This window comes from Austrofundulus limnaeus, unplaced genomic scaffold (genome assembly GCF_001266775.1).
Source record: "Austrofundulus limnaeus strain Quisiro unplaced genomic scaffold, Austrofundulus_limnaeus-1.0 Scaffold1041, whole genome shotgun sequence".
NCBI lineage: Eukaryota > Metazoa > Chordata > Actinopteri > Cyprinodontiformes > Rivulidae > Austrofundulus > Austrofundulus limnaeus.
The window spans coordinates 53,478-64,709 of record NW_013953443.1 but is presented as its reverse complement, the minus strand read 5'-3'; the positions used below and the strand labels follow the sequence as shown (position 1 = coordinate 64,709).

At 37.6% G+C, this 11,232-nt stretch overlaps 3 protein-coding genes across 6 annotated transcripts in view; all 3 read right to left on the bottom strand.

Moving 5' to 3' along the window:
* The window catches only part of LOC106533871 (collagen alpha-1(I) chain), a 21,348-nt gene extending 19,404 nt beyond the window's left edge, over positions 1–1,944 (bottom strand). For 3 of the 4 annotated variants that reach the window (XM_014030327.1, XM_014030329.1, XM_014030330.1), the window contains exon 1: positions 1,679–1,944. In XM_014030327.1, coding sequence (XP_013885781.1) covers positions 1,679–1,699 — 21 coding nt within the window. In that variant the 5' untranslated portion in view covers positions 1,700–1,944. The remainder of the gene's footprint in view (positions 1–1,678) is intronic. The other variant, XM_014030328.1, reaches the window with a different exon arrangement.
* A 474-nt stretch (positions 1,945–2,418) lies between these two features.
* snrnp48 (small nuclear ribonucleoprotein 48 (U11/U12)) lies at positions 2,419–7,744 on the bottom strand. The gene is made up of 9 exons (XM_014030331.1): positions 7,502–7,744; positions 7,223–7,336; positions 7,030–7,090; positions 6,568–6,648; positions 4,219–4,398; positions 3,974–4,095; positions 2,990–3,093; positions 2,757–2,876; positions 2,419–2,641 (listed from the first exon to the last, which is right to left on the bottom strand). Exons 1-9 carry the CDS (start codon positions 7,646–7,648, stop codon positions 2,548–2,550), a joined length of 1,023 nt encoding a protein of 340 aa, XP_013885785.1. The 5' UTR covers positions 7,649–7,744; the 3' UTR covers positions 2,419–2,547.
* A 619-nt stretch (positions 7,745–8,363) lies between these two features.
* LOC106533873 (uncharacterized) lies at positions 8,364–11,134 on the bottom strand. Its single transcript, XM_014030332.1, has 4 exons — positions 10,720–11,134; positions 8,938–9,225; positions 8,692–8,761; positions 8,364–8,587 (listed from the first exon to the last, which is right to left on the bottom strand). Exons 1-4 carry the CDS (start codon positions 10,901–10,903, stop codon positions 8,491–8,493), a joined length of 639 nt encoding a protein of 212 aa, XP_013885786.1. The 5' UTR covers positions 10,904–11,134; the 3' UTR covers positions 8,364–8,490.
* Between the last annotated feature and the right edge of the window lie 98 nt (positions 11,135–11,232).

Below are 11,232 nucleotides of genomic sequence, written 5' to 3'. Positions count from 1 at the left end.
TTATAATACATCAAATTTTCTCAATAAAATGACATAAAATTAGGATTCAGACCAAATATTTATGTATTATTGTAACCAACAAGACAAATTAAGTCATATATATGGATTTACTTATGATATCAGAATGATCCAGGTATCAAAATGTAGCTTTTAAAGCCAAGAATCTGAAAATGTAATTAGGTCATTTTGACCAAATTTGACTTAATCCTCATTTTGATATGATGGGTCACATATCGTGGAGCAGTTGAGAACCACATCTTCCAACTTATCATTTTATCATCATCATGAACCCCAAACTGCAGGAGGATAAAATGTCCACATTTCCTAACCCTGCTGCTCTTGTTGCTCAACTCTCCATGCTTGTATTTGTAATTATTTCTAGGTTTAACATGCGTTTTCCTTCCCATAGACACTACAACTGGACCAGTTCCTGTCCTCTCTGGCTGCACTTCAGAACCAGTTTGTGTTCAGGTGGTGCCAATGGGAGAGGTTTTAGCCTGTAGATGAGACTCTGCCTATGTCTGGGTGAGAATTCAACACACTGAGGTTTCTTTGTCAGGACGAAAATGGCTGAACTCTTCTCAGACTCATCTGACATTCCTGAAGCTGCACTGAGGGCCTCAACATCACCAAAAAAAAAAGAGGATGAGGTTCATTGAGGATAAACCCTCAATGAATCTTAAATCTTTGAACTTGTAAGAACCTTTCAGAACATGCACTCAAGTGCATTTGTTCTAAAAGCTCTAATATTTTAGCTGATAAACATTCAAATAAAATCTCTGCATGTTTGTTTTTTATGTAAAAGTTAATATTCAGACATTTTGTTACCAGCTGAAGTGAGGAAAATCATGAACTGCAGGACCTCTGGGACCCTGAATCTTCCAATAGCTGATATTCATTCATTTCATATTTTACATTTCAACTTTGAGAGAGAAAAATGTCACTGTTATGATATAAAAACACAAAAATTAAGATCTAACCAGCTTAAAGCATCACGAAAAATGCTTTCCTAAAACTGAATATAGCACAAATGTTCTTAGAAAAGTTTGTTCTGACTGATCATTAAATTCAAATTAAAAATACTATTGATCCCAAGGAGAAATCAGGTAAAGGTTCCTCAGCTTATATTCAATACAGGAAAATAGAAACATTTATCAAATAAAATCCCTTAAACTGAAAATCATTAAATATAAATGCAAAAATAAATAAATAAAAACAAGTAACAATTTAGAATTAGTTCTTCATAGATTTATATCAAAACATAAATAAAAAAAACAGAAATATGGGGCTTTGCTTAGCTTTCAGTTGACTCCATTTATGCTGCTTTGACATGGAAGAATGGACTTTTATTTTGACAGAAAATATTTTAGTCGTTGGTAATAATTTTTGGAAAACCAGCAGACCTAATGAAAAACTCTTCAGATATTTGAGCTTTAACAACAAACTTGAATTATTCCTGCCAACAGCATCTGATGCTAAAAATGTGTAAGAAAAAAATGCAACATTATATTTCTACAAAAACAAGTTCTGGCTGTTCTAAAATAGTATTTTTTTTTTACTATATTTCAAAGCTTTAATTCTAGATAATTCAAATAAATATTTACTTTTCCCCCTTTGCATCCTCAGCTAAAAGCAGCAGAACCAACCACAGGTTAACCCAGATGGTCTCTCCTCTTACCTTGACACAGGAAGTTCCCATGATGCTGTAAAATCTGTCTTACAGAACCAGAACAAAATCCTCAACAGGATTCTTCCAGGATAAACGTTCCCAGCGTAGTTCAGCCCAGCATTATTTCTGCAGTGGATCTCCCCGTTTGTCTTCCTGTCCACGTCCAGCCTGCCTCTGCAGGTTCTGTCAGGCTCCCCGGCACTGACTGGATCCTCTCAGTCGGTTTTGTTCACCTTCTCAACACAGTGACAAATACCTGCCAGAACGCAGCGATAGAGACAGACTCGAGCCAGCATCTACAGGATTCTTACATACGTCTGGGGGAAAATGCTAAGCCACTGTGCCATTTAAATGACTGGAAATTACTTAACTATTCTAAAAACCTTTGCCTAAAAAAGTTTGAGGGTAAAATCCTGAAACTGAATTGTTTTTGAGGGTGCTATTGTGCAGAATTACACCTTTAGATGAGTGTTTGTTGTTGGCAGAAAATGAAATATTAAAACTAAAATGAATAACAAATAAATTAGACATTTGAATAGGTCCCATAATGCTGCTCATAGAGATCTACTTTTTAAGGCTCCTTCACAACAAAACCTGGCAACTTTACATTGATATAGACGCGTAAAAAGGCCAGAAAATGTGACCTTTTGACATTATTGTGTAACTGTGACACTAATGTCCAACATTCCACTTTAGTTTTTGTTCAAGAAAAAGAAACACATGGACTACATGACTCAGAGGCAACCACGGTCTGATGAAATGAACATTTAATCAAAATTTGCCATGTAATTCACAAAAAATAATCCACACAGCTGATATTTTAAATACCAGGACACCCGTCAATCAATTTTTTTATTCCGACACTTGTCGACGATTCATTATTCTTTCTTTTGCCTCTCCTTGTCATCCTTCTTCTTCTTCTTCTTCTTTTTCTTTCGGTCATGGTGAGCATCTTCTGGGGAACGGGATTCTCTGCACAAATCAAAAATGATTTAAAACATGAAAACGTTATTTACGAACTCAATATCCTAATATCATGAGTACATTTGGCAGAAATATATTTATAATTATATAAGTTCTTTTATACCTCTCCCTCTTTTTACTCTTCTTTTTGTCCTCTTGGTCGTGGCTTCGTTCTGGGCTGCGATGGCGCTTGTGTGGGCGGTGAGACTCCGAGGAACCAGACTGTCTTTTACTCGTCCAGCGACTGACAGACAAATTACATCAAGTCTTTCGCACAACGACGCCTCTGTCTGCGCTTTTATTTATTTACTTGTGATTTTCTAATCAGAAAAAAATAAAATAGCTTTTTTTCTGTACCTGTGGGAAGAATGATCAGATCTCGAGGACTCCTTTTCATCTTCTTCTTCTTTCCACTGCCGGCCAAGTTCCTCTGAATGAACACTGATCACCTCTCTGATCACCTGTGGGGTTATTACCACAACGCCGCCTTTTAGTTTGTTCATTTTTATTTATGTTATATGGCTTAAATATATGTTTATCACACTTAAATACTTTAATATAAATATTGGTTGCCAACTTCTCTATGATTTTGAAAAATCTAGACAATAAAAACACTAGTAGATCTAGAAATTGACAAATGCATATGGACAGAATTCAATTAAACTCAAAGCAGGGTTCCCACACTTTAAGACAAGTTAAATTTAAGACCTGTTAAGACTTTTTAATGCCAAGTGAAATTAAATTTAAGACCAATTTCATAATAAACACAAATGACAAAAAAAACTGTGGCAGAAACTCATAAAACAAAGGATTTTTGGATGAAGTATTAAAATGTTGCTAATAGACCAATTGTTTTTATCCATATCTAACTATAGCAGAAACATTCTTAGCAGTCAGTTTTAAACTTAAAGTGCCCGTGACATCATTTTTTTCTAAGAAAAGTCAATGCATTTTTGGAAAGACAGCATTAACATATTACAAAACGAATGTCACATTGCTCAGATGGACAGTTGTTGAGATATTTGCATGTGAAATAACAGGAAGTGATGTCAAAGGAGTTCTCCTTTGACATCACTTCCTGTTATTTCACATGCAATAACAGAATAACACGTGTCTGCACGTGAATATTAAAAATATATATTTTTACCAATTATTTTAATACTTGAAACGAATTACAATCATCCTATGTACAAAGTGTTAACATTTTTAAGACTTCTGAAAGATTGATTTAAGACATTTTAAGGCTAATTAAGGCCTTATTTTTGGATTGATGGATTCAGTGACTTTAAGACTTTTTAAGGTTCTGCAGGAAACCTGTCAAAGTGAACAGATTTTTTTTACCTCAGTGTAAGACTTTTTGGTGATGTGAACATTCTTGGCTCTGTAGGACTGACGCCGTCTCTTGTAGTCCCTCATCTCAGCCATCAGCTCCAGGTGACTCTTTGGCTCATTTTGCTCCTCACCTGTACAAACACATAAATTACCATTCAAGTGCTCTGAGAAAGAAAATCACTTGTTCGTTTGTCAATAAAATAAAGTATTATATATATATATTCTTTTAAATGATAATTAAGTAATTATTTTACCTTTTTGAAGTTTGGAGACCAAATCTACGTAGAGATCCTCATTGGAGGAGGATGGTTCTTTCTGTTGGTTCAGGACGCTAATCACGTGATCGTAAAGAGCCAATCGGTCTGCAACAGTGAGGTCGCATACGGCTCGCTTGTGGTTCTGAGGCACATCCACAGGCTGGCCAGAGTACTGACCTGATGAAGGATCAGAGAGGTTTTACAAACCCTTAAATAACACAAAAACATCAGCTTGACATGAGTTTATACTATAACTAATTACACAACTCAATGAAGTCAAGAAAATATGTACTGACAAAATGACGCAAATATTTACTGATTCCTATACGATCTTATTTGCTATGAATAAGAATTGAATTTGCATTGTAATCACACTAACAAACAAATTCATCATATTTTATAACAAAATTAATTTGGTATGTAAATTCTAAAGTGGGTTTAAATTCATACAGTATAACTGGCATCACTATATTATTTACTGTACTATACGGTATTGGAGAGTGGAGGTGTGGCCAGGATGAGAGAACGCGACAGCTAGCATTAGCATAATTGATGCTACATGGAGAGTGACCACAGCGACGCTGATAGTTACATCTCTGAACGGTCTGAGGTGGGGTTTTTCACCCCCCTCCTCACCAGAGGCAGAGAGAGACTTGATCAAGTCAGCTCAGTCTGGGACTGACTCGTGTTTTCTCCCTGGATCAGGATCTTGAGCTCCAGCTCCAGCAGCCTCGGCTGAGCTGTCCGCCTCACACCACACCAGCCTCGGATAGAGGAGGTGGAGCGCTCCGCGACAGCCTGACAGAAAAAAATAAAAGCATACAGCTGCAGCTGCTCACAAGATCACTAGTTTAAATCAGGAATAAAAGTGTTGGGTCTTGTTTGACTGAAGTTCGGTCCGTTAGGGCTGCAGCTGCCCTGCTGCCTTTCTGCCTTTTTTCCCCCTCCTCCCCTCCTGCTGTGCAGGACGTACTGCTGGTGTGTGTGTGTGTGTGTGTGTGTGTGKGGAGAGAGAGAGAGAGAGAGAGAGAGAGAGAGAAGCGCAGCAGTCAGCTCTCTCCACCCGAGGCTGAAGGTCAACAGACGATCATGCTAAGCTTGCTAACTGTTCCACCCTCTGACTGCTGCAGGGGCGTGTCTTAGAGAGAGGCTTTTATACCAGAACACAGCCGCTGTGACGAAACCGTGGAGAAGACACGTCACCGTGGAGAGCCGTTAACCAATATGCAAATTAGCCTGCAGTACCACTGCTCTACCCATATGAGCAGCAAAAAGACGTTTTTAGACCAAATATTACAGATTTGAACAAATACACACAAAAACATCAAAATTAGCACAGAAACAGTACTATATAACATTTTAGACACATTCTAGACAGTTTATCAGCTAAAAAAAAGTTAATCTTGGGGTAAGTTACTCTTTAAATGAATAAACACAAATAATTTGCTGGATTTAAACCTCAAAGCATCTATAGTTTGTATAATGAGTTCAAAAATGCTCTTTATTTACATTTAGGTTAGGTTTTTTGATGATAATTTGATAGAAACATTTTCCTAAGCTAAGTTTTTACCTAATTTATTAGTTGACTCTCGGGAAAACAGTAAAAAAATCCTTTAAAGTATAATCAGCTTAATAAAGAATTGAAAGTGTGTCTTTTCAGTGCTTTGACTTTAGAAGATTTCATAGACAGAGAAAATGTGTAATCAATAATTTGCACACTCGCTGCAAATCTGGACCTTTCCCAACACGTAAAGGGAAAAGTGTGTTTTCCTAAGAGTCCCACATCCCAGCTCAGGGGTTTAAAAGGATATTATATTAAAAGGATACTGCACGTAATCAGGCAAGCCTGAACCAGAGCAGCAGAATTTTCTAGAGCCCATCTCCTCTCTAATACTCACCCTTGTGGCTGCAAACAGAACACACAACACACGGGTTACACAATCAGACCAAAAACCTGAGCAACATGTTGTTTTATTGAACACAGGAATGACAACTGCTGGAGGTACTGCCTCTAAAGCAGCATCCAATTCTGGACCACTATCCTTTATGTTTTCCTCGTTTTCTTTCTCCAAGACACCTGATTTAAGTTTCTTTGGCAGGTCTTTCTGTTCTGCAGAAGCCTGGAAATCACCCAATGATTTAAATAAGGTGTACTGAAGCAGAATAACCTCTAAAACATGCAGATAGATGTCCTCAGATCAGGATTAGAAACTGTTGTTCGGAAGTTTAACAGTTAAATTCAGAAAAACAGGAATTTAGTTTTGAGATGCACCTTAGTTAAAGGCATCACAAAAAAGTGATGGCTAAAGTTTGCTTTGACTAAAATCTCTTAAGATGAGCCGATACCTTGCCAGAAAACTCCTTCCATCTTCATCAGGGGAGCTGCAGATCTGGCCTGAAGGATCACCTGGTGCTGGGTTGATTTGTCTGCATCAAGAAAGTAAAATGAGGACAAGCGAAACCTCCAAAGTACTGTCCTAACAGAATGTTTTTACATTATTTTGATTTAATTTTATGATTAGTTTCACAACATGCTCAAGAGTTTATCTTGTGTGAACAACCGGAATTGATCAAACTAAACTGGCATTAAAAAAAAGGCCATTTATTTGCCACAGTTTGTCAATAATTGTCTAAAGTTTGAAGCATTTTTAGTTGAATATCACTAAATAATTGATGGGTATATTTTCACGAGGCTTTCAGTCAAATATAAAAGATCCACATAACAATCATTCTAAATGTCTTCTCTGGAGAATATAAAATCTCAAAAGGATGAATGAATACTATAAACAAAGATCAATAATGACTCACCCATTAAAAAGCTTTTGATGCTGCCATTTTCATAACACACAGAGGGATCTTGCATTTCTGCCTGCACAACAAAAATAGAAAATGTTTTGATTTAACATTGTGGGTATTACTAATACAAAATGAGTTATTGTTCCCAATGTTTCCTAGTCCTGATGGGATAGATTATTTATGGTTAACTACTCTAGATTATTACCTGCTCCTCAGCAGAGTATCCCAGTTTCCGGAGCTTGCAAGAGGTTTTGTGTTTCTCCATGGTTCTGACTGGGACTTTATGGTGGGGGTCATAGGGACACTGTTCCGTCAGCTCCTGATAATACCCCAAAACAAAAACACGAGTTTAACATGACATGTGCGACGTAGCATCACAAAAGCTGCTATATTTTCCAAATCCAATAAACGCATTACATAAAACGTAAATATTCGTCTGTAAATTCAACTCATACTTATTTTAATATATAAAGTAGATAGTTACCTGACTGAAACCTTTGTAGTCTCGCGACCACCCTATCGTTTCAAAAATTTCGTTTAATTGCTTTTTACACGTTTCAGTAAACTCCGACAGCTCCTGAATGCGGTCCAGACGGTCCTGAACACTTTCTGTTTGCGACGAATCCGACATTGTAACAAGTTTTATTTAAATAAGCTAAAACTTTTATTTAGAACTACAACCATTTCCATGCTACAACAGTGAAGGAAATCTGAGCGCTGTTAGCTTAGCTACTACCGCGCAGTGCGATGACGTAGGCGGAAACTCCGCGAAAACAGAGACGCGATGCATGCTGGTAGTTGAAGTTTTACTTGGTTATGGGCGGAATAATAAATTTCTTGCTGTTTTTTTCCTCAATATTTTACTTGATATAATTTGAGAGTTATATACTCTTTTTGTTTTTGCTCCAGCTGAGTTATTTCTTTGTTGTTGTTGTTTTTTTTAGAATTTAATTTGTGGAAACATAACTATCTATTTCCATCCATTATCTATACCCACTTCTTCCTTTCAGGGTCACGGGGGTCGATGGTGCCCATAACCAGGAGTCACAGCAGGGGTGGGGTAGCCACACACTGGACAGGTCACAAGTCCATCACAGGGCCACACACTGACAAAAAAGACAAACAACCGTTCACTCTCTCACTCACGTAGGGACAATTTACAGTTACTAACTAACCTAACAGTCATGTTTTTGGTGTGTGGGATGAAGCCGGAATACCCAGAGAGAACCCACGCTAAACACAACTAGACCCATCAAATTAAATAACACTGATGTCTGGATATTTAAAAATATAAGATGAAATTATCTTTCAAATCACAGTATAAAATAAGATGTGATATAAATAGAAACTGTTTAAGTCACTTTTTATTAATGACAGACATTATTTTGTTTACAATTCATTGTCACAAAACAAAAAAAGTTACAATAAATATATGTAATACAAACAAAAGTGAGGAAAAGCTTTGTTTGGAGCTCATAAATCAGAACACTCAGGTTTTCTCATGGGGTACAGATGCTCATGTTGTAAAACCTCAATGTCCAGCAAATCATCTGCCTGTACGTCCTCCAATCTGGGAAAGAGAAAATAAAACTTTAACATAAATTTACACAGTATATGTGTGTTTACAAAATAACGTTCAGGTTTTTAATCAAAAAATCTGAGTTAAATACTCACATTACTTCTAATTCTTCTTCTACAACAACTTCCTCCACAACCTCCACTCCTACCACAAAGTTCCTTCTCACTGCAGATGCAAAAAGTAGAGACAAACAGTTACAGCTAAACTCAGTATTATTTCCCTTTAAAAATGTCACACCAGACTCAGATTGTTATAAATTAATTAAAGGTAAATTAAACAGATTGATAAAACTGGGAGAATTGGAAAGTGTCTGAATCAATTCAACAAGTGCACAAACTCACCTCCATAGTGGATGTGTGGAGGTTCTGCCCAGCAGGGGGGGAACTTGTGTTCTTTTGGTTCTAGGAATCCATTTTTCCCCATCCTCAGTCCTTCACAGCAACATCCTCCAGTGTAATATTGTGAGACTTCTGCGTAATCAGTGGTAATTCCTTCCATTTGATGGTGTGCCAGATAAACACTTGGGTCACATCCAGTCGGGCTCGACGTGGTGCATAACTCTGAGTGGATTGGCTGCTCATCAGAGGCCCACTGAGCATCATCAGCCCGACTTATAAATTCACAACAGCCTAATGAAAAAAGACAGAAGAATAATATAGTCAAAAACTATTGAACAGAGGATAAGCGGAAGAAAACGAACAGACGAACTATTGAACAGAGAGGAAACAAATGGTGCACGACTCATGAAGGGGGATTGCTTTTAGTTGCTGATCATGTTTCTGAACCATCTGTTTCCTGTAAATGTTGAAAAGACCTGCTGGGCTTGGAGCAAATCCAATGGCATGCTCTCACAAGAGTCCACAAGCTGGTAAAAACAAGGCTTTTGACGTAAGCACAAAATAAATACAGAAACAAATATATTTAATGACAAAGTTTATACTTCATCATCATCATCATTGTTTATTTATAAAGCACAATAAAAACCAAAGTGCTGTACAGGTGCATAAAATAAAAACAATGAACAAAGTACAGTAATAAAATGAACAATAATAAAATGAACAATAAAATTAAACAAAACAGCAAAGGCTGTCCTAATGATCCTGCTCTTCAGACTCAAATTCCTGTTTAAACAGATGAGTTTTTAACAGAGACTTAAACTCCTTTAGAGACCCAGCAGACCTCACAGACAGTGGGAGGTTGTTCCAGAGCCGAGGTCCTGCAACTGAAAAGGCTCTGTCTCCCCTGGTCACAAGCCGAGACCTGGGAACAACTAAAAGCTTTTGATTTACACATCTCAGGGATCTATTTGGAATGTGAGGCTGTAAAAGCTCAGTGAGATAATGAGGTGCCAAACCATTTAGACATTTAAAAACTAAAAACTAAACCTTAAAAACAATTCTAAAAGAAACAGGCAACCAGTGAAGAGAATACAGAATTGGAGTGATGTGTTCGCGACGTCTTGTCCCTGTTAATAAACGGGCAGCTGAGTTCTGAAACAGCTGTAGACGACGAACCAAGGATTGATCCATCCCACAATAAAGAGAGTTGCAGTAGTCCAGTCTAGAAGTGATAAAAGCATGAATAACCCTCTCAAGTGCATTATGAGGCAGATAATCCTTGACTTTACTTATAAATCTCAAATGATAAAAGCTAGACTGGACTACTGCACTGACCTGTTCTTTAAATTTAAAATCAGAATCCAAAATCACCCCAAGAGTTCTAACAGACACACGGCCAGACAGAGGGTCCAGTGGTCCAACAGCAATACTGCAACCTGTCAGTTTATCAGAGTTACAAAATAAAATGACCTCTGTCTTTTTATCATTAAGATAAAGAAAGTTCAGGTCCATCCATGCKCTCACATCTTTTAAGCATTCAAGTAACCTATTTACAGACTGGGATCCGCTAGATCTTAATGGAAGATAGACCTGAATGTCATCAGCATAAAAATGGTATGACATGTTATATTTGTGAAAAATAGATCCTAGGGGGAGCAAGTACAATGAAAATAAAATTGGCCCCAATATGGAGCCTTGAGGTACTCCACTTGGTGATATTGGTGATATTAATAATGCAATCCAATCAGGAAGGGGATGCAAAAGAACCAATCAGTAATCACCTACCTGCAGTGTTACGGCAAGTCAGTAAAAACTCTCCTGCCTCTTCCTTCTCTTCCTCTTCTTGGTGGCTCAGCATGGCTGAAGCAAGTCTCCCTGAATCATGAGGAAGTAGACACACCTGAGGTCCAAGTGACTGAAGGCAAGAGTCACAATTCGGCCGTTTGTACATCCCAGCACAGCTTTCCATGCGCTTCACAAGAGCTGAACTGAACCGTCTCTTCCTTTCCTTAAAGCTTCTGATACAAGTGATGTCATTTTTGGACTGAATTTGGACACAGATGGAGTGACTGCAAGTGGCCCTCCAGAAAACAAGCTGATAGGGCAGGTTTCCTCTGCCGCTGATGTGATGGCTTCCAATAAAGGATCGTTCCAGTTCTCGTCTCTGTGATTTAACCTGCTGGGCTATATCACAAACAGACAACCTTCTGTAATCCTTTCACCATTGTGGGCATTTTGTTCTTTGTCGTGTTGCTTAATAAGGAAATGTTTGTAACAGAGTGTGTGAGTTTTATCAGA

What these genes read in the sequence shown, in the direction of transcription:
- snrnp48 (XM_014030331.1), bottom strand. Translation starts at nt 7,648, where the DNA reads ATGTCGGATTCGTCGCAAACAGAAAGTGTTCAGGACCGTCTGGACCGC. An exon ending in CATCAAAAGCTTTTTAATGG is followed by an intron (nt 6,649 to 7,029) that starts GTGAGTCATTAT and finishes TTCTTGATGCAG; the next exon opens with ACAAATCAACCCAGCACCAG. An exon ending in TCTGATCATTCTTCCCACAG is followed by an intron (nt 2,877 to 2,989) that starts GTACAGAAAAAA and finishes TTTGTCTGTCAG; the next exon opens with TCGCTGGACGAGTAAAAGAC.
- LOC106533873 (XM_014030332.1), bottom strand. Translation starts at nt 10,903, where the DNA reads ATGGAAAGCTGTGCTGGGATGTACAAACGGCCGAATTGTGACTCTTGC. An exon ending in TCCACACATCCACTATGGAG is followed by an intron (nt 8,762 to 8,937) that starts GTGAGTTTGTGC and finishes TTGCATCTGCAG; the next exon opens with TGAGAAGGAACTTTGTGGTA. An exon ending in GAAGAAGAATTAGAAGTAAT is followed by an intron (nt 8,588 to 8,691) that starts GTGAGTATTTAA and finishes TCTCTTTCCCAG; the next exon opens with ATTGGAGGACGTACAGGCAG.